The sequence below is a fragment of the Panthera uncia genome, chromosome B4 (assembly GCF_023721935.1).
Source record: "Panthera uncia isolate 11264 chromosome B4, Puncia_PCG_1.0, whole genome shotgun sequence".
NCBI classification, from domain to species: Eukaryota; Metazoa; Chordata; class Mammalia; order Carnivora; family Felidae; genus Panthera; species Panthera uncia.
The window spans coordinates 33,972,635-33,994,495 of record NC_064809.1 but is presented as its reverse complement, the minus strand read 5'-3'; the positions used below and the strand labels follow the sequence as shown (position 1 = coordinate 33,994,495).

The 21,861-nt window shown below is 42.5% G+C and overlaps 1 protein-coding gene across 3 annotated transcripts in view; it reads left to right on the top strand.

Moving 5' to 3' along the window:
* The first annotated feature begins 10,539 nt into the window (after nt 1-10,539).
* The window catches only part of LOC125920046 (cat eye syndrome critical region protein 2), a 182,482-nt gene continuing 171,160 nt past the window's right edge, over nt 10,540-21,861 (top strand). For all 3 annotated transcript variants that reach the window (XM_049627012.1, XM_049627013.1, XM_049627011.1), the window contains exon 1: nt 10,540-11,006. In XM_049627012.1, the coding sequence (XP_049482969.1) occupies nt 10,881-11,006 (126 nt within the window). In that variant the 5' untranslated portion in view covers nt 10,540-10,880. The remainder of the gene's footprint in view (nt 11,007-21,861) is intronic.

The window sequence follows — 21,861 nt, the reverse complement described above, 5'->3', positions numbered from 1 at the left end:
ACAGAATGTGAAGCAGGCTCCAGGCTCTGAGTTGACAGCACAGAGCCTGATGTAGGCTTGAACCCATGGACTGTCAGATCATGACCCAAGCCTAAGTCAGACACTTAACTGACTGAGCCACCTAGGAAACCCAAAAACGTACATGGTTTTTACAGTGATGGCACCTGAAACACATCATCCTTTTACTTTCTATTTTCTTATTAAAGGTGATAGGTACTTGGGGTGCCTGGCATTCTTAGTCGGTAGAGCATGTGACTCTTGACCTCAGGGTTGTAAGTTCAAGCCCCACATTGAGCCCCACATTGGGTGTAGAGATTACCTAAAAAAATAAAATCTTTTTTTTTTCTTTTTTTTTAATGATGACATCAGAATGCACATTCTTTTTTTTTTTTTTTTCAATGTTTTTTTTTTTTTTTTTTAATTTATTTTTGGGACAGAGAGAGACAGAGCATGAACGGGGGAGGGGCAGAGAGAGAGGGAGACACAGAATCAGAAACAGGCTCCAGGCTCCGAGCCATCAGCCCAGAGCCTGACGCGGGGCTCGAACTCACGGACCGCGAGATCGTGACCTGGCTGAAGTCGGACGCTTAACCGACTGCGCCACCCAGGCGCCCCTAAAAAAATAAAATCTTAAAAAAAAATGGTGATAGGTACTCAAAAAATGCTGTATGAATTAAATTAATCGGTTAGGCCATACTACCAGAGGGAGATTTCATTACTGTTATGGAACACCTCTCAGTTTATTTAATTTTCTGAGCTCAACTTTGCAGACTTAACTGATATTTAACAATCAAATCAATGAAACAGTAAAATAGATACTTGGTGCTTAATTAGAGACCCCAGAGAGGACATAGCTCCCACCTTCAAAAAGATTATGTTTGTTCAAATGTAAAATATATTATTTATTTATTTGTATTAAAATTTTTTTAAATGCTTATTTATTTTTTTGAGAGAGAGACACGTAGAGACTGTATGTGAGTGGGGGAGGGACAGAGAGAGGGAGACAGAATCTGAAGCAGGCTCCAAGCTGTCAGCACAGAGCCTGACACAGGGCTTAAACTCACAAACAGTGAGATCTTGACCTGAGCCAGAGTCGGATGCTTCAACCAACTGAGCTGCCCAGGCACTCCTAAAATATATATTTTATGGTCCTTCCCACCTTCATCTTAAATATATGGGCGTGGAATATAAATCAACAGAGAAAATATCTCACTTGAGACCTGTCTGGATAAAGTGAAAAGCTCATGTTTTTATGGAAATATATCACTTTTGAATTGAGTAGGTTTAAAAAAAAAATTTTTTTTAAGTTTATGTATTTTGAGAGAGAGAAAGGGAGAAAGAGAATCCCAAGCAGACTTCATGCTGTCAGTGCAGAGCTTGACGTGGGGCTTGACCTCATAAACTGTGAGATCATTACCTAAGCCAAAATGAAGAGTCAGATTCTTAACAAACAGAGCCACCCAGACACCCCTAAAATTCTTCATATGTATATGGCAGTTTATTGTTTAAGTAATTATCTCCTTTGCTCCACATATCAATCATGGAGGTAAATGGAGTGAGAGTGTGTGCTATTATTATTTATGATTTGAGAAAATGCAATGTAATACTCAAGCTCACATAGATGCCAGGAACTAAAGTTATAATGAGAAGGCTAGGTCTTTTTGAATCCTAAAAAACATTACTCTTGCCTTTGCACTATGCTTGTTTCTCTACTAAATGTTACTTTAAGTTAAAAAATTTATTCTAATTTAATCAGTTTTGAATTCAGTAGAATTTTATTCAAGATGTTAAGCTCTGAATGAAGATAGCTAATAGGGTTTCTCACCAATTCAAGATCCATCATCCTTGTGAAGCCTCCCCAAACACTCAGTCTCACACTAAATATTTTCTTCCCTGAACTCCTCTCTAAAAGAAGCCAAATGAACTAGATTATTTCTTACAACCTTTATGACTTTAACATTATATAGTATACTCACATTCTATACAACATGGATAATCTTATCAATTGCATTACAAACTCCTTAAGGCTAGAGACTGAATTTTCTACCTAAATGTATATTTCTATATAGGATGAATCAAACTGGAGAGACAACTCTGGCCCAGCTAAGGAGTTTGAGGCCAGATTGTACACAACCCTGGGCACTTTGTCAACCAAAATAATGTGACCTTTAAACTGAGTAGGGACGGTTTGAGGCCAAAGGAACAACACAAGGAGCTAAAATAATTAAAAAGAAAGTTAAAGAAATTAAGGATTGTAGTCCCTTTGAAAAGAGATTAAGGGAAGAACTCATTAAGATTCGTCAGCTTCTGAATGGCACTGAGAATTGAGATGCTACAAAGCTATTTGACCTAGTGTCAAGAACAAGGGGAGATGCCACAATAAGATAGGCCAGGGATGGACACTCCAGGAATTCAGAGAGGAATTTTGGAACAGAACAGCATAAACGTGGACTAAGCCACCAGGGCAAGAGAGCTGATTCTTAGATATAGTTTCTAGAATAGAACTGAAGAAGAGTTCTTTGGCAGGCAATAAAATCTGATGAAGTTCTGAGCCCTGAATCAAAGAGGGGGGCCCATGGTAGAAAGGACCCTCAGCCCCCTTTCTATTCTCACCCACTGAGTACTGACATTTGTAATATCTCCTTTATGGCTACATGTGGTATTAAAACAGTATTTGTTAGACCTCAGCTCTGGTCCAAGCTGGTTTAAGCCGGAACAGACAGAAGCAATGCACAGGAGAGCCACAGCCTCCATGCTCAGGGCTGAGCCTCCAAGAGTGCCAGCAGGCTTTCTCAACCAGGGTCAGGAGGGTTTCAAACCTGACACCTCAGTTTCATGGCAATAACAAATTACCAGTCTTAAGGTCAAAAATAAAGAGAGCTGCTCCCGTAGCCCTGGTCCCAGGCAGCCTTGCGGCTGTTATTAAAGTGCTGTAGAAGGACACGGAGGCTTGCAAGCATCACAGTTCACAGTAATGAGAGTCCCCATCCTAAGAAGCTCTGAGGAAAGGTGTGGACAGGTGGAAAGGAGAACCATATTACTTTGAGTGTGTTTGTACTTCAATCTGGGCTTTAGGGAGGGCAATTAACTACAGAAATGCCGAAAGAAATTGCTAGAAATGTGGGGGGCGCCGGGGGGAGACATTTACACAGGGCACAATATGGTTAGTCAAAGAATTTTTTTTTCCTTTAAAAAAAGTTTATTTATTTTTTGAGAGAATTCCTTTTTCTTTTCTTTTTTTTTTTAAGTTTTTATTGAAATTCCAATTCATTAACATACAGCATAATATTATTTTCAGGCATACACTATAGTGATTCAACACTTCCATATAATACCCGGTGCTTATCACAAGTGCTGGTTAGCTAAAGAATTCCTGGGGCGCCTGGGTGGCTCCATGGTTTAAGCATCCGATTCTTGGTTTCGGCTCAGGTCATGATCTCACAGTTCATGGGTTCAAGCCCTGTGTCTGACTCAAGCCTGCTTGGGATGCTCTTTCTCTCTCCTTCCCACTCCCTCTGCCCCCTCCCCTGCTCTCTCACTCTCTCTCAAAATAAGTAATAAAATAAACTTTAAAAAGTTTAACAAAGTCATTATAAATTGTTTACATAAAAGAAAATTAAGTTTATATGAAAGGCTTGAAAGTAATCTTAAAATTAGGTGGTTAACTAGATTTCATAGTAATAGAAAGCGTGTTGACACTTTAAAAGTTATAATCTGTGTTTTATCACAGACCTTTATGATTAAAAAAAAATAGTGAGATAGAGTAACTAATGTTTTCTAAGAACTTATTAGCAATGCACAATACACTTATTTCACAAACATTCATTTATGATCAATTATCTGTAGACTGCTTTAAGGGAGCAGGTGGAGGACAGAAATAAAGGAGCTCTATGGGCTGTTCCCTGTGGAAGAGCTGAGATTTACTTAGTGAAATTAAGTATTCATGAAAGAGGTAAAATGGGAGATGCAGCAGTAGGCCAGGGTGGTTAGGGATGCCTCCCTGGGGTCTATAAGGAGGAGAGGCAGAGTTTGGATAGGACAAGAACGAATGATTTAGAGGCGCACAGTGAGTACTGATCATTTTGGTTACTGTAGATCTGTAAGACCCAATACAACAGTCACTAAGCCATGTGTGGCAGGTTGAGCACTGAAATGTGGCTAGTCCTGACTGAGATGTGCATTTAAGTATAAAATACACACCAGATTTCAAAGAGTTGGTATAAAAAAATGAACATAAAATATTTCATTGATAGTTTTTGTATTGATTATGTGTTGAAATTATAATATTTTGGATATACTGGGTTTAAGAAAATATATTATTAAGATTACATTCTCCTTCTTGGGGCACACGGATGATTCCGTTGGTTAAGCATCTGACTCTTGATTTCATCCACGATCTCATGGTTCGTGAGTTCAAGCCCCACCGTGGGCTCTGTGCTGACAGTGTGGAGCCTACTTGGCATTCTATCTCTCCCTCTCTCTCTTTGTCCCTCCCCCGCTCATGTTCTCTCTCTGTCTCTCAAAATAAATAAATACACTTAAAAAAATAAATTCACCTTCTTCAAATTAATGCACTGTTTTAAGATAAATAGGACTATACTGGGCAAGACAGAGTAGGTCAGAGGCAACATGGAAAGAAAGCTAGTGAGGAAGCTTGCAAAATAGATGAAAAGGACTTGGATTAGGGTGGAAACTGAGGTTATCAAAAGGAAAAGGGATGCAAGAGACATCATGAAGGAAGAACTAATAAGACAGTGATTATTAACTAAGAGAAAAGGGAGAAGAAAGTGGCAGAAAAAAAGTGAACCCAGGAGTCTAGGAATACAGTTGTTCCATTAAAGGAATTAGGAAGTCAGTAAGAGTGTGTGAGGTGGATAGAAAAATTTAAGCTACTTGTTGTTGTTGTTATTCTCCTTCCTTTCAAAGTATTGAGTTTAAGGTAATGGGAGGCATGCAATTGGCATGTGAGGAAATGACACTGGAACTCAGGAGAAAAGTGAGACTGAAGATGTGTACTGAGAAAAACATGATGTTTAATGCTGAAAGAATAAGTTTCGTGATGAGAAAGCAGAAAGGCAGAGGAAGGAATGAGGGAAAATAAATGAATCCACAATAGGCATTTAAAGAAGTTCTGAATTTCTTTTTTTTAACTTATTTATGTATATTATTATTATTTTAATTTAAGGAAGTTCTTAATTTCTTGTTTTTTATGCCATCACCTACATCATCATTATGTAATCAAATTAATCATTTAATTGCTGCATGTTAGGGAGAGTTCCCCCCCCCCCAAAAGTCTAATAACCTGGTTGAGGAGAGGACAACCCCCATTATAGTAAAATATTTAAGAGCACTTCAAAATAAATAGTAAAAGATGATCCAAAGGAGTGTTTGATAAGTGAATTATACAAACTATAATTTCTTGTATAAGAGTACATGGAGAGACACCCAAGCTGGAGTTTTTCAGGAAAGCTTCAGGGAGGAGGTGAGTTTTCAGTGGGTCATGATCTGAGAGGTTGAGTTGTCTTTCCAAGCAATTGAAAAGGCATGATCAAAAAGGAGGAGGCAAGGATATCCAGGTGGGTGAGTGAACCAGTTTGGCAGGAGAAGTCATTGGATGGATGGGGATGGGGTGGGGATAGCAGATAAATCTGAGAAGGCAGGTTGAAGCCAGATTGTGGCAGGTCTTGAATAAGAATCTATCAGAATTGGGACTTTCTCTCATGGTCAGTGGAGACTCATTGAATTTTGAGTAAGTGAATGGTACGATTGAATTTAAATTTTAAGAAAATTAAGTTGGCTTTATTTTTTTTAATTTTTATTTATATTTCCTTTTTTATTTATTTACTTACTTTTTTTTTAAATGTCTAATTTTGAGACAGAGAGCAAGTGGGGGAGGGGCAGAGAGAGGGAGACACAGACTCTGAAGCAGTCTCCGGGCTCTAATTGGGGGGGCTTGAACTCACGAACTGGTAGATCATGGTCTAAGGTGAATTAAGACACTTAACCTGGACATTTAACTGACTGAGCCACCCAGGCACCCCTATAGTTCCTTTATTTTTGAGGTCTTGCTCAAACGTGTTCAGCAAGTGTTGGCTCTCCTCCTCACAGTCAGGTTTATCTTCCAATAATAGGTTATTTTGGGCATAAGGCACAGACATTTGTTTTATAAGGTTCTGGTCACCACCCGTCCCCCCAGCTTGGTTCTATTTTAAAGGCAAAGCCAACAGAACTCAGGGACCATTTAGCTCAAGACCTTTTTCTCACAGAGGAAATACAAAGAGATTAAGAGCCTTTTCTAAGAGAGAACCCATGTTTTCTGACCTCTAATCTAATTTACTTTCTACAACTTTTAATTTTTAAAATTTGTCTGGCTTGCAGCACTCTTTGGGAATAGGTCCATTATAGAATGTAGCTCTCTAATGAGAAAGGAAGGTTGTATGTGAGGGTGTGTCAAGAATTTGTGAGGTACTTGGACATCAGTTATACACAGGCAACTAAAGTGACAAAATAATGGTTATACTGCATTCTCACTCCAGTTGGATTCTGGGACTGAAACAAGGAGTATCCAGGTCAAGTTGGTTACCCCCCCCCAAAAAAAGAAAGGGCAATTCAAGTAGAAAAGAGAAGCAGTATAACCCATTAGAGAGAAAACTGGATGACTAACTAGAAATTGGGGTTCTAGTTCTGGTTAGCAGTGGTTATGGGAGAAGCCACACTTTTATTTGTCACATCCCTTCCAGATTCAAATAAATGTTTTTAGCCGATCATTTGGAACTTACAACATATTTCCCAAAGAAGTGGTTATGAAACAGTGGTTAGTTTCCCAGATTATCCTCCAGGAATCTATAAAGATTCCATCAAAACTGAAATTAGTGCATATTTGCAATGAGAAATATAAATTTTTTTTTGCAACATTAATGAATTAGCAAAACAGATTAGCCAAACTAATTATTGTGGGATTTTTAAAATGGAAAACATTTTTTTTTTAATATTTTTTTTTTAAATTTTTTTTTTCAACGTTTTTTATTTATTTTTGGGACAGAGAGAGACAGAGCATGAACGGGGGAGGGGCAGAGAGAGAGGGAGACACAGAATCGGAAACAGGCTCCAGGCTCCGAGCCATCAGCCCAGAGCCCGACGCGGGGCTCGAACTCACGGACCGCGAGATCGTGACCTGGCTGAAGTCGGACGCTTAACCGACTGCGCCACCCAGGCGCCCCTAAAATGGAAAACATTTAATTAGAAGAGGATATGGAACTGAAGGCTGTGGCAAATGTAAAAGACTATTACTTCTTGGCACTTTCAAGGTAATCTGAGGTTAATGGCACCAGCTCACAAACAGAAAAGATGCAAGAGAGAGAAAGGGAAAGAAAGTATGAGCTGTGTGTGTTTTTAAGGAAGATGGTACAAACAGTGTTTAGAGGGTGAATGAATGGGCCAGGCTGGAAAAAGCCAGGAATGAGAGCCACTCTGAAACTAAGGGAGAACTGATGGAGGGTCAGTGACCAACATATAGGTATAGAGGTCTTAATCTAGACTGTAGGAGATTAGGTCAAAAGTGGGTCCAGAAAGTAAGTCTGAGGTAGTGAAGTCCCAGGGGAAAGGTGAGACAAATGTTCAAAGCAGGGTCAAAGACTCGGCCTATCAATTCCAACAGAGGCAGAGGCAGAGGCCTTGGCCTCCAAATGTGAAGCTCTAGTTGGAGTCCAAACTCAAGGAACTCAGAGGCCACACTTTCCATCAGATCAGAGACATAGAAGACTGCTTAGCCCCAGGGCCAGAATTGGTTCCAGACTGTTGGTGAAATTTGGGGTGGGCAAAGAGCACAGTGAGGGGAGGAACGAAGCAAAAAGTACAGAAACTGAACCAGAGTTAGAGGACAGAAAAAAACAGGTCAGGATGGAAGGAAGGAAGGAAGGAAGGAAGGAAGAAAGGGGAGGGCGTAAAGTTGGTGTGCGGGTCCCTATGAACACTGAGAGGGGATCCTCAGAAGAAAAAAAGGCAGCACAGGGAAATAAACGCTGGTAAGAAAAAGGTGCTGAGAGATAGAAAGACGACTCTCTAACCACCACCAGGGGGCACCTCCAGTTCCACGACAGTTTTGTTGATTCACAGGACTGGGCAGTGGTGTGGGGGGGGGGGAAGAGGACAATAGACTAACTTCTACTTGAGGGGGGGGTTGTAACCAGTACTCAAACATACTAGAGTAACCACATCATCTCACCTTTCTGCTTCCTGGTATTGTTAACGTTCTAGGCACTATTATTACTTGGCCGGCTAGTAGTGAGGCAAGGTAAAAGGTTAAATAATGATAAAAGATACAGGCAAAAATGAGAAGACAGATGGAGAACCAGGAAAAAGAAGTTGGGGAAAGAAGAGTCAGGATATAATGGATTGGAAATGAACATGAAGAAAAGTGGTAACCGTTTAAAAAAAGACAGAGGAAAAAGTGTGGAAAGTCAAACAGATCTGAGGAAATGAAGAAAGACTGCAGAAGAAAGTCCTGAAAACCTCTAATTCAGGTTATGTGATTAATTCCACAGTGGCTTGTCACCCTTTTCACATTTCATCTATTAATAGGATATCTACAGAGGAGCTGTGCTTTATAAACACACTAAAATGTAGCCTTTGCTTTTAGGGAGCACTTAGATATATGCTCATTTTTGTCAAAGATGAAAGCATATAGTAGAATTTGGGTGGGAATTTTAAATCATTAGGTAGTCCCAGGTAATAAAAGAACAAACCTATGTAACTTTTGGGCTGTTTCTATGCCAAGAGAGGGAGTGGGGGAGCCAGTGTTAGAAGTATTTTGACTCATAAAAGATACAATGAAATATATTCTAAGAATTTGGGGGTTTTTTCTTAATGCTTCCTGATAAAAACACAGCAGGTTATTAAACTGACCAGGAAAAGTGAGGGAGAAGTGGAGGAGAGACTCCAGATAGCCCACACCAAATTCTATTACATCAAGTGTTCATCATTTTTCTCCAGGTTTAATTTTTTTTTTTCAACGTTTTTTATTTATTTTTGGGACAGAGAGAGACAGAGCATGAACGGGGGAGGGGCAGAGAGAGAGGGAGACACAGAATCGGAAACAGGCTCCAGGCTCCGAGCCATCAGCCCAGAGCCTGACGCGGGGCTCGAACTCACGGACCGTGAGATCGTGACCTGGCTGAAGTCGGACGCTTAACCGACTGCGCCACCCAGGCGCCCCAATTTTTCTCCAGGTTTTACACTGCTCAAGATGGAGGAGAATCTTTGATTTAACCACCGTACACTGTATGACTGTGCCTGTCATTCAAGATATACTTGACTACTTTTGGGGAAGCATCAGGGCTAGTGTTTCCTAACTGAGAGGTGGATACAGAACCCAGCTAAGGCCCTCTCAGACCGAGGAGAATGCCGTACTAAAATACGTAAATTGCAATGACCAATACAAATATATAGGCATTCACTGTAGTTTTTCCACACTTCCGGTCTGTTTGTGAGGTGTTTTTTTGTTTTTTTTTTTTCTTCCTTCGGGCTTAGCAGAATTCTAATGTACTATGGAATTTAGTATCTCTGAAGCACATGCCTCAACACCCTCCTCCCTAAGTACATTCCCTTAGCCTTGTTGTGCAGATCTCCAACCCACCAGAGTACACTCAGACTATCTCCCATTTCCCAACCCCGCCCCCCACCCCCACCCCCCCGGCCCCCCAGCTTTCTAACTACATTGTGCTCACTCTTCCAGGCAGCTATTCCGCAGCCAGGGCAATTGCTGAGCTCCAAGATTGTCTTCTCTAGGGCGGTCACACGTGTCCATTCCCTGGGGTGGGCGGCCGGGGGGGGGGGGGGTTGTGGCTCTCCGCTCACGGCCGCTGATTGGTGCCTCCCCCTACCCCACCCTTCCCGCCGCACTCCTGCCTCCATCATACTTGGTTCCAGCTTAACCAGCCCCACCACCTTCTTTTCTTGGAGAAAAGAGCCACTTCAGAGCTCCTTGAAACACCGTTCTTGGATGGAATAAAAGTGAGAACAGGTGGAAATCACTTTATTTCTCTAGGCCTCATATTTCTGGAGTGCACAACCCACTGGTTCTCTGGTGCTATTACCAGCACCAATAATAACTGAACTCTCACACGTGCGTATTTCTGGATCTAGCCCCTACCGAAAGCACCACCCAGCGGGCCCTTTAAAAGGACGCGACCACTAAGGCCATGTGGGGGGGTGGGAAAGACCCTTATTGTCCTCATTGATCAAAGTCATTAAACTTCTCAGTCCCAAACACCTGGAAAACGGAGTGAGTATCATGGCAGTTCATGAGGTGCACCATGCTCCCTTCAAGTCACACTCCTCTTTTTTCTTGGGGTGCTCAGTTCCCTCTCCCCTCCCCCTCTCTTCCAGTGCAGCTGTCCGGACTGGGGGTGGGGAGTGGGGGCGGGGGTTGTTGTTGTGGTGAGGGCAGCCCCGCCCCCTCCTCGTGGGCGGCCCCTCCCCCAGGCCCTCTGTTCGGCCCCCTCCCCCCGCCCCCCCAGCCCCATCTGTTTTCCCCAGCGGTGAGATGATTATATTGTATGGTACTGGGGGCGGCCGCAGCCGCAGCCGCAGGATGGGGCGAGCGCGCGGACCCCGTCGGCAGCCGGAGCAGCAGCCACCTCAGTAACTCGGGCCCTCGAGCCGCCGCCCCCCGCCCGGGTCGCCCGCCCTCAGCTCATGCACTCGCCGAGCGGCGGCAGCAGCGGGAGTAGCAGCCGCCGCCGCCGCCACCCCCGCCCGAGGAGCTAAGGCGCTGCGCCGCGGCGGGAGTCCGAGGCGGGCGGGCGAGCGGTGCGCGGGCAGCGTGGGGCCGCCGAGGCGCGCTTGGGGTTCGGGGCCGCAGCCACCGCCGCGCCTGGGAGATGTGCCCGGAGGAGGGCGGCGCGGCCGGGCTGGGCGAGCTCCGCTCCTGGTGGGAAGTCCCGGCCATCGCGCACTTCTGCTCGCTCTTTCGCACCGCGTTCCGCCTGCCTGACTTTGAGATCGAGGTGAGTGGCCGCGAGGAGCGGGCGAGGTGGCGCACCCCGCGTCCCTTTCTCCCCTGCCCCCTCGGGAGTCCCGAAACACCGTGCGGGAGGGAGCGGGGCACGCGGAGACTTTGGCCGGTAGTCCGCAACCGGAGGAAGGGCTCGGAGGTGGGGGCACGAGGCGCGCCAGGGCCGGAGCGCGGCCGGGGGCCGCGCCAGGCTCCCCAGGGGACGCCAAGTGCCGGCGTCCGGGCTCGGGACGTTCGCTCGTGGCCGCTGTGCCCACCCGCGCCTTCCGGGACTTGGCGAAGCGGGCGGCGAGGGGGCGGGGGCGGAGTGCGCTTTTGTGGGAGCGGGACCCGGTCGGCTCTCCCGGGACTTCTCGGGCTGGAGGCTGAGTGTGTGGGGAGAGTGCGTGCGCGCGCTCCCTGCCCGGTGCCATTGAAGCGGCGAGCCAGCTGCTCCGGGCGGGGACGGGGTTGCGGGCTGGATTAACTCCGACCGGGCGGGGAGGCGGCCTGCGGTCGGTTGGGGGAGGGGTCTGTCGTGCCGGGGAGAGGCTCGCCCTCACTTCGGCGGGCGCGTGGAGGGGCAGTCGCACTTTGCAGACTGCCGGAGGCCCGCGACTCTCGGGGGCGCTTTGGGTTAACTTCGGGCAGGCGGAGATGGGGGCCCGGGCTCGGGGGCGCGCTCTCCTCCGGGGAGCCGCCCGGCGCTCAGCCCTTGCTCAGAGCTCCGAGGCTGCGGAGAGAAAGTTTAGGACTCCGTTATTCTTTAACAGCGCCTTTCCTTTCGGAGCATACAGCCCTCTTTATTCGCGGACCTCGGGAGCTCTTTGAGTTGATTTCGCCACCATTATCCCTCCAGGCGGGCGTGGAGTAAAGGGATGGCTTTTCTGGCCAGGCCGAAGGTGCTTTCAAACCCGAGGCTTTGTGATAACCGGACTAAAATCAGGGGGTCCTAGTAGCAGGGATGGTGGCGGGAGTGTGAGGAATGGAATGTATTCGATGGCCCCGACGAGCAGCTAGCCCTAGCAGCATCCATCCTTTCTTTTATTTTTATTTTTGGAAGGGGGTGTGAATATGATTGGTTAGCAGGTTGAATTGCCTGTCCTCCTATGGCACTATATATGTATTCACTTAATCACCTTTAGCCTTGGACAAAGCTAAATGGAAACTGTTGGTCAGTTTTTCTTTTCAGCTCTGCCAATGAGTTCGCCAATGGAGTAATCAAAATAAGAATTAACTCTTTAGGAAGAGCAAATCGTTGTTGTTGCCTCCCCACCCCCACCTATCCTACTTTCTGCCATTTTCAGATTGGTTTTAATTCGTTTATTCTTGAGGATTTTTGCCTTACCTTTATTTTTAGATTCAGTGTATTTGCGGAAATATCATTTGCTTCTCATATGAATGAAGTGTTGGGACTTGCTCTTGTTGCAGAGTTAATGAAATTGGAAAATAAAAAGATCAAAAGGGGTACGGTGGGAGAATGAAGCGGAATGTAGGCTGATAAACTAGGACCGCTCACTGGCTTTTGGCGATTCTTAGTTCCCGAAGCTAATTAAAACAATGTGATTAAATCGTAGGCTTCTGTTTTTAGGAAGATGTAATAACTTGGGCATTTTAGATAGCATCATAGCGTTTGTTTTCAAAGTTTGAACGTTATTGTAGCAAGCATGACTTTCACTAAAAATTTTAGTAGGTTAAGTGTTTGAAGAAGAGAAACAAGGCCACAAAAATGAAGGATTTGGGAATGCTTAAAGTCAAGAGATGTTTAACAGTTATTCTGATAATCATGTTTTCTTTTAGTTGGCATAAAATCGTGAGTAGTTTAATTACATCCTGCTGCTCAAAATGGTGGCTGTTGTGGAAGGTGTTGCTTGTGACCGACTGTGCCATCTTGGGTGCAGGCAAACTTGCCCCATAGACCATTTTCTTCCTTGCAAGATAATAAAATTGAGGTGATGTTGAATTACAAGTTTAAAGCTTAAGGGCCCAGTCTAAAACTACTGTGGGAAAATTCATCTTTCAGAATCCATATAGTCCCATTTTGTTGATGGAAAAATAGAGGTAACTAATTTTGCCTTAAATTGTTGTGGATATCTAGAGTAATCTATAAATAACTTGTTTTATATTCTAAGAAATAAACTTACGGATTCTAAGTATTAGCTGGTATAATTCGTAAAGGAAATGTAAGCTGACCAAAGAGGTCAAATTTGTGTGTTTAATAGAAATGAAAAATCATTGTTATAGGGGAATAATTTGGGCTCTTTTAAATGACTGTCTTTTCTTTTGATTGGAGAGGTTCTTGGAAGTGACACTATTGTTTTTGAAGTGCATGCTGTGTGAAATACATGCAACACGAATGAATGTTTGAAATCTATATACACGTTTTTTAGAACTATCCATATTTGTTTTTATTAGATGTTCAGTAGATGGATAACAAATGATAGGGACTTTTAACCTCTGCAGTTGTGTAATTCTCACATGTAAGGTATGTTTTGATACAGTTAATGCAAATGGTGATTTAAAGTTTTCAGCAGTTACCAGAAATAAAATTAGCCTTTTTTTTTTTTTTTTGGCTTCTAACAAATTTGACTCAGTGATGGTGCAGAACTCACTGAAAACATCAATTTTAGTTCAAGTGTAAAGCAAATTTATTATTTTTCTTAGATGATTTTTTAATTTAACAGTTGACTGTCCTGACAGTTTAAGAAACAACCCCTTGGTTAGAGTGTATGATGTAATGGAAGGCCCTTAAAACAAGCAAACAAAAAACCAATTCTGATGCTGAGTCGTACCTGTTAGGCCAACTGAAAAGGCCCTACCATCTTTAATTTACTGTAGCTTTAAAAGGTAAAAATGATGAACAATACCAAGTGGTAGAAATTGTATATCAGCTTTTTTAGGAAATCAGTTTTCAGCTATGGGGAAAGATCTTGTTTTACCCTTGACCACCAAGCTGAACTAGATTTATAGAAACTTTAGGTAGTAGAATTAGAATCCTCAAGGACTTGGCTTCTATTTACCTAGAGTGAAGTAATCTTTTAGATAGGTGAAGGGCTGGGAGGATTCATGATGCAGTTCTGCAACCTCCCACTCATAGAACTGGTCCCCAAAACATGGATAGTTTTATTTTTGCTTATAAAAAAGTCCTTTTACTCTGTTAATCAACCTTGAATGTACAGGGATTCTGTAATCATCAGATGGAAAATCTGTGAATGTATGGATAATGTTTCAAGTTCAAAATTTCTGGTGTTAAAAATAATGCAGATATTATATAAAACTTGAAAATTATAGCACACTGTAGGTAAGAGAATTAAAATCATCCATAATTCCTCCACTCAGAGATAAAAGCTGTTAACTGTTAACTTTGTATCTCTCCACTCAGGGATAAATGCTATTAATTGTTAACATATTTAGAAATTCCCAAATATGCTCACAATGTATTTGTGCCTTAGATTAGGTATTTTTATTTTTCAGATGAAGAGATTGAGGTATAGCTGGGCAACAATAGGTTAATGACACTGAATTCTGTAGTTGGTGTTACGGAAGCACACCTACTACTAGGTGCTTAACTTAGAACTGGGAGATTGCCAAAGAAGCTCCTAACTCCCCTCCTTTGCATCAGAAGATTATCTGTTAATAGTTCAGAACCACTTCATTTAAATCAAGTATTTTACAATTGTTTAGCATTCCAGTGGGTTAGGTTGGTTAAGTTTTGTCTTGATTTGAGAAATGAAGAATTGTGACTTGACCATTTAATGATAATTTAATGCTAATTTTTTTCTTCCCTACCAGGTGTTCTTTATGGTGACTATAGGGGTCTTGATCAAAGTAAGGGAAGGGAATATAGAATCATTTTCAACAGTTTGGTCTGGAGTTAATCGTGATGGGTGTGGGGTTGGGGGCAAAAATCCCATCACAAACATTTTGGGAATATTTTCTTCTAGAGAAGAGAGCATGGTGCCTCTAGGTGGCTCTTTGAAAATGGGCATGTAGAATTATCTGAATGGTTTGTATATTAGCAACATGGTAAAAATAATCTTTGTCCCATCTACTTTTTCCCTGAGCTGCTTGCTGTTGAGTACAGAATCCTTTGCCTTCTTTGGTTGTATGATAGATAAAGTCCCTCACCTAATGGGCATGATGACCTGGGCTCACTATCTTTAATTCAGATTCCTGAGTTCCAGTCTTCGTGTTTCCTTAATCAAGGGCACCATGGCATGAATTATTTTTATTTTTTAAAATTTCTTATATTTTTAAGTTATCTCTATACCCAACGAGGGGCTTGAACTTGGGACTGTCAAAAAACTAGAGTCGCGTGCTCTACTGAGCCAGGCAGGCTCCCCAAGGCATAAATTATTATTAAGCATAGAAAATAAATAATTAGAATTGCTGAGAGTAACTTATTAGTATAAACCAGTCATATCAGCAGTTCCTTAAGCCTGGGCCCATCATTGGGCTACAGGAGATTTTGTGTTGGTATACATATGTGTACTTTGCTGGAGGAGAAGGCCTGTCACTTTCATCAAATTCTGAAAGAGGTCCCCAACCATACAAAGGTTGAAAAGCCCTGAACCAGATGAAAGAATAAGTAAACCTTGAATAGGGGAGCCGGAAACCTAGTTTTAGGACATAAGATGCCTTGCACTAGGAGTTAGAAACTTGAATTCTTACTCTAATTGTGCCACTTACTACCTTTTTGACCTTGGGCAGGTCAGAATAGCTTAATGATAAATGACACTTATATGCTACTTGGTACATTTTCTAAATGTTTTTTCACTTATTTATTTTAGTAAGCTCTACACCCAACCTATAGTTTGGACTCACAACCCTGAAATCAGAAGTCACATGCTTTACCAACTGAGTCAGCCAGCTGCCTTCAAATGTTCTCTCATTTAAAAAATTTTTTTTAATGTTTATTTATTTTTGAGACAGAGAGAAACAGAGCATGAACGGGGGAGGGTCAGAGAGAGAGAGGGAGACTCAGAATCGGAAGCAGGCTCCAGGCTCTGAGCTGTCAGCACAGAGCCCGATGCGGGGCTCGAACTCATGGACCGTGAGATCATGACCTGAGCGGAAGTCAGACACTTAACCAACTGAGCCACCCAGGTGCCCCAAATGTTCTCTCATTTAATCCTTGGCTTGCTTGCTTGCTTGCTTTTTTTATTAAAAAAAAAAAAAAACAACTTTTTTTTAATGTTTTCATTTATTTTTGAGAGAGAGACTGAGCATGAGCAAGGGAGGGGCAGAGAGAGAGGGAGACACAGAATCCAAAGCAGGCTCCAGACTCTGAGCTGTCAGCACAGAGCCCGATGCGGGGCTCGAACTTGTGAACCGCGAGATCGTGACCTGAGCCGAAGTCAGATGCGTAACCGACTGAGCCACCCAGGCGCCCCGGCTTGCTTGCTTTCTTTATAAAATGTTTATAAATATATTTTATAAATTTTTTAAAGTTTTGCTTATTCTGAAAGAGAGTGTGCTCATGAGCAGAGGAGGGGCAGAGAGAGAAGGAGAGAGAATCTCAAGCAGGTTGTATGCCGACATCAGGGAGCCCAGTGTGGGACTCGAACTTGTGAACTGTGAGATCATGACCTGAGCCAAAATCCAGAGTGGGAGGTTTAATGGACTAAGCCACCCAGGTGCCTCATTCCTTGGCTATCTTTAACCATCACTATGAGATAGGAATTAGCCTTATTTTATTTTTAAAGTTTATTTATTTTGAGAGAGAGAGAGGGGGCATGCATATGAGCTGGAAAGGGGCAGAGAGGGAGAGAGAGAATCGCAAGCAGGCTCCTGTCTGTAAGCACAGAGCCTGATGTAGAGCTCCATCTCAGGAGCCATCAGATCATGACCTGAGGGGAGAGATCAAGAGTCAGACACTTAACCAACTGAGCCACCCAAGTGTCCCGTTATCCACCTTTTATAGATGAGAGGCTGAGTTGCTTGCAGACTGACTCTCACCTGGATTAGGTTCTTTCATAACAAATTCTGTGCTGTTGCTACATCATTCTTTATATTTCATTATGTAAAATGAAGGGCTATACCTGTAAGTGATGGCTGGGCTTCCATAGTACAAATCTTGAGTTCTTTGATTGTTAATAATGTGGGGTACAGAAGATACTTTTAAAACTTCTGCTCAAGTAAGTACAGAGTCAAGTTCGTGATTTCATTTCTTTCAGCAGGTATTTATTGAGCATCTGTGTGCTAGGCACAGTGTATTAGATAATGGAGGTACAGATCTGAACATAACACAAAAATACCTATCCTCTTTTCATTAGAAGGAGACAGACAGTAAATGAATTGGTATAGTATGTCAGAGGTTAGTTAAGAAACAAAGCAGTATGGAGGTATAGGGAGGCCCAATTGAGGGAGTGGGTTGTAATTTAAAATAGGTTGGTTAGTATGGCCTCACTCAAGAAGATGACATATGAGCAGAACTGAAGGAGATAAGTGATTTAAAATGCTTTAAAAATTAGTATTTTGTGACACTGTTCTATTTAACGTAAGATACCAGATGATAAATATTTTCTGAAGATTCAAAATCTGTTCCTCCTCTGAGGAATAAAGCCCAAAAACAGATGTGAATTACAGAGTGGCAAATCTTTATGCAGTTTGAAATCCTGAAAGAGGAGAATGTTCTGTCAGAGCAGGTCTGTCTCCAAAAGTGAAGGACGCCTGGCTGGCTCATTCAGTAGAGCATGCGACTCTTGGTCTTGGGGTTGTGAGTTCCAGTCCCACATTGAATGTGGAGATTACTTAAAAATTTATCTCTTTCCAGAAGTGAAAGAGATTCCCTTTCTGCTTATTTTGAGGGGGGTGGGGGGCGTCTTTTTTTGCCAACCATGTGAAGCTTCAAAGGGGTAGTTGGGAGCTTCTGCAGTTGCAGAAAGGGCAATACCCTCTCATCTCTGAAGGACAGCCTGTGTTACCATCTGGCTGGCTTTATGACGGAAGTTCAGTACGGTGTTGCTTAATTTTCTGGAACATAGGATAGCCGAAAATACACTTTGGCACCATTTGGTACAGCGGACAGTCTGCCCTTTGATCAGGAGAGGCTGGGCTGGAGTCTTGCTGTGTGTTAGGAGTCAGAAAGAAGAGCACTGGCACAGTGCTGAGGAACTGCAAGTGCAGAGGCTGATTTTGGTACAAATTCAAGTGTGGACAGAGCCGAGGGGGACAGAACCACACAGCTTCCAAACTATGTGGTTTTATAGCTAGTCGATGTGATCGAACATAGTCTCGGAAGGGATCAAGCAGAAAGTCAGAAACCTGGATCGTGGGCCTGTCTCTGTCATTAACTTGAGTTAGGATCTCAGGCAGATTTTTGGTTTCAGATGCTCCATACATAAAATGGGAATTTTAGACTAGATGATTCTTAGGTTTTTCCTAGGTCTTAAGTTCTGTCATTCTAGGAGTGTTTCTCACATGCATAGCACTATTAATTGATCCAGAAAATCACCGACCTCACTTGTTAGGATCAGGGTTGTGACCTGTGTTAGGATCCATGTTTTACAAATTAATTTTGTACCAGATGAAAGCCGCAAACCTGTACTTCATGTGTTTGTGAATTATATGAACTTCTTTTTCTGTGGAAATCTTGTCTGCAGTCATGTTACTTTGAAAGTAGCTTTTAGGGCTTGATGAGTAGTTAAGATTTTGTATTTTGAGACCAGAAGGAATTCTGGAGGATGAAGATCTTCAGTTATGTTATTTTCCCTTCATTTTTGTTATATTTAACAGCATTCATACTTTGAACTTTGAATGAGATCCAGTTAGAGCTTTTAGGCGTGTGGCTTGCTTTTCATTTGATACTGAAATCTTTCTAGATAACTGTGTCGTCCTCCTCTATGTTCATATTTCAGTAGATATTGTTCCTTGGATGCTTTTATTATACCTTCTTTACATTAGCCTCTAACCAATATTAATTTATATTGGAAAGCTTGGGAGAAGTCTTTCAGTAATTCTTACAATTGAGAAAATAATTGTTAGTATTGAGCTCAGCATTCCGTGGGTTTCTTTTTTTTTTTTTTTTTTTTTTAATTTTTTTTTCAACGTTTTTTATTTATTTTTGGGACAGAGAGAGACAGAGCATGAACGGGGGAGGGTCAGAGAGAGAGGGAGACACAGAATCAGAAGCAGGCTCCAGGCTCTGAGCCATCAGCCCAGAGCCCGACGCGGGGCTCGAACTCACGGACCGCGAGATCGCGACCTGGCTGAAGTCGGACGCTTAACCGACTGCGCCACCCAGGCGCCCCCCGTGGGTTTCTTTAATGCTTGAGGTTTCTCAGCTCAGCACTCTTGATATTTTGGGCTAGATAAGTCTTTGTTGTGGAAAGCTGTCATTTGCATTTTAAGCTGTTTAGAGGCATCTCTGGCCTCTACCCTCTAGGTGCCAGTTGCATCCCCAGTCATGACAAAATTGTTCTCCAGACATTGCCAACTATCTCCTGCGGGCCCAAATCACCACATTTGTGTTTTACTGCTTTAAGGTATAATGAGGGAAGACTTGTTCAGTGTAGGTCATTGTATAAAAGGTACACTGTGAAGAGGGTAAGTTTTTCTTTCTGATGCTAATTTTTTCCCCTAAACGCAAATCTTCAGTATATTTGTATATAAAAATTGAAGGAAGTTAAAGTTGTTTTCGGATATGCATGTCAGTAGTAATTGCACTTGTCAGAAAACTGGGAAGCAGATGTTTTGTTACTATTATTTTTTCTTTCCTGGAGTCATTTAAGGGAAGAAGTGGTTTGGGGGCAATAGAGAGGGCATTGTGGGGCTAACTGGGTCCTTAAAGAAAGGCCTCCCTTTTGCAAAGCCTGGCTGCCTGGCACTGTTGGGGAAGCTGGGTGTTGAGCTATATAGCCTCAGGCTGGCTTCCACACTGCCATTGCCTGTCAGGGCACAGGCTCTTCTTGACAAATCTCTTGAGCCTTGCGTAGTGGTGGACTGTGGGGAGTGGGGGTAGCCAGTTATGACCAGGTCAAAAGTTCAGTGAAACCTAAGTTGAAGGGGTGTGTGTGTGCATGTTCCTATATGCTTACATGCCTGAGACGGATGTGTATATTGTTATACAAAGTTTATTCTACCAGAGTCTTCAACTTAGAACACACCAATCACAGATTCTTTCTTGAGGTCACTCTAAATATTTTTCTTGATTTTGCCCATTGGATTTTCCTTGTAGGCAAGTATGGCAAAATATTTTATGGATCAAGTAGACTTTCATTTTGGTTTGGAGAAAAAAAATGTATTATGATGGTGACTTAGCAGTAAGCTAAGATAGCAGTAAGCTGCAGAAAGATACTGTAGAACTTCCAGGGAGATGGTAACATCTATCTGTGGCTTCCAAAGGTGTCTTTCACATAGAGCATCCGTCTCAGACTCCATCTTTGCCATCTTGGGGTATTTGGTCCCCACAGGGATCCAGCACCTTAATTTTTGTTTTTATCTCTTGATTGGGAATGAAGTAAGTCCTGACCATATTATTTTTTCTCTCTTACTCCACATTGTTGTGCTAATCTACTGATGTCCTAGGTTTGTTTTGGGCTGTGGTGGAGTTAGGTAGAATTTCTGGTCCAAATCAGGATATTAAATTCCAGAATCTGTATAAATAAGTTGGTGTGAAGTCGGTCATGCTGCAGCCAAAAGCAGTTTTCTTCTTTAGGAGGGTGAGTGACCCTTCTGAATAATTCTGTTATGTGCACTGTTTTGCACTTAATTACTCATGTACCCTTTAAAATGGAATATTGTTTATGTAAAAGTATATGAAATACAGTATTTCATTCTCCTTTTTAAAGCCCCTGACCTCATGTGATGTTTATGATTTGGTTGGCTTAAATGATGTCATGTTCTTCTAATCGTCAGCTTTTAGCTTTGATTCTACAGCCCAGACTCTTTAGGAGCAGTGCTGTTCTACTTTTTCCCTAGGGTGGGTTTGCTAGAGTAACTGCCTGACTTGGCAATATGTCACTGAGGCATGTGGCCACCTGAATTAAATGTGTGAATGGTTGTCATAGCAGACTGTGTGCATCCTTCAGTGCCCCTCCCCCCACCCATAACCTCTAAAGATAAGTGAAAATAGAGGAAGTGTTAGGGTCACAATTACACTAACCACTTCATGTTTTTAATGTTGAACATTTAAGTCCCCTCTAATTAATAATTCCTAAGAATGGAATAAGTTCTTACAATTAAGAGGCTGTTAAGCAGTTTGGTTGGCTGCAAGACTGTTTTTTTCTTCTGACCTGTTCCTCTTAATGAACACCCCTTCCCTGAGTGTTCATTGTTTCAGCAACAATGGCACTAAGGACAATTGATTTGCTTGACAGAAAATGTGTTAAATTAACAGATCTACTTCTTTAGCAAATCTTTTCTCTCCCTCCTTCCCCATTGTGTCTCTTCTGTCTCCCTGAAAGGTTGTGTTTGCAGATTCTTTTAGGTGTGGGAGACAATTTCTATGGTCAGTGTCCTGAAGTTCTTTGTTCAGGGTACACTGTTTTATGGGAGAAAGGTGATTTAAAGAAAAATTTCACCTGTTGACATAATTAAGGGATTTAACTTTGGATGTTTTTACACTCTTAGACTGGTATTGATTTGGGTTAATATCCTACAAAATCTATTTTTTTTCCACATTGTTTCTCAAAGACTTTTCTCTCCTCATTTTCCATTGTGTGGTTAAAGCAGGCCTCCTTACAGGACATTGGGATTGGGAGTGGAATGTTCTAACTGATATTGGGGATACGTCTGTCCTCATAACACTATATTTTCATCACTTTAAGTGATGGAGCTCATCTTCATAACTGTACTAATTGCTGTACTTGGATTTCTGTAATCTGCAACTCTTTAATAGTGGAATTAAAAAGAAAAGGAAAATCTCA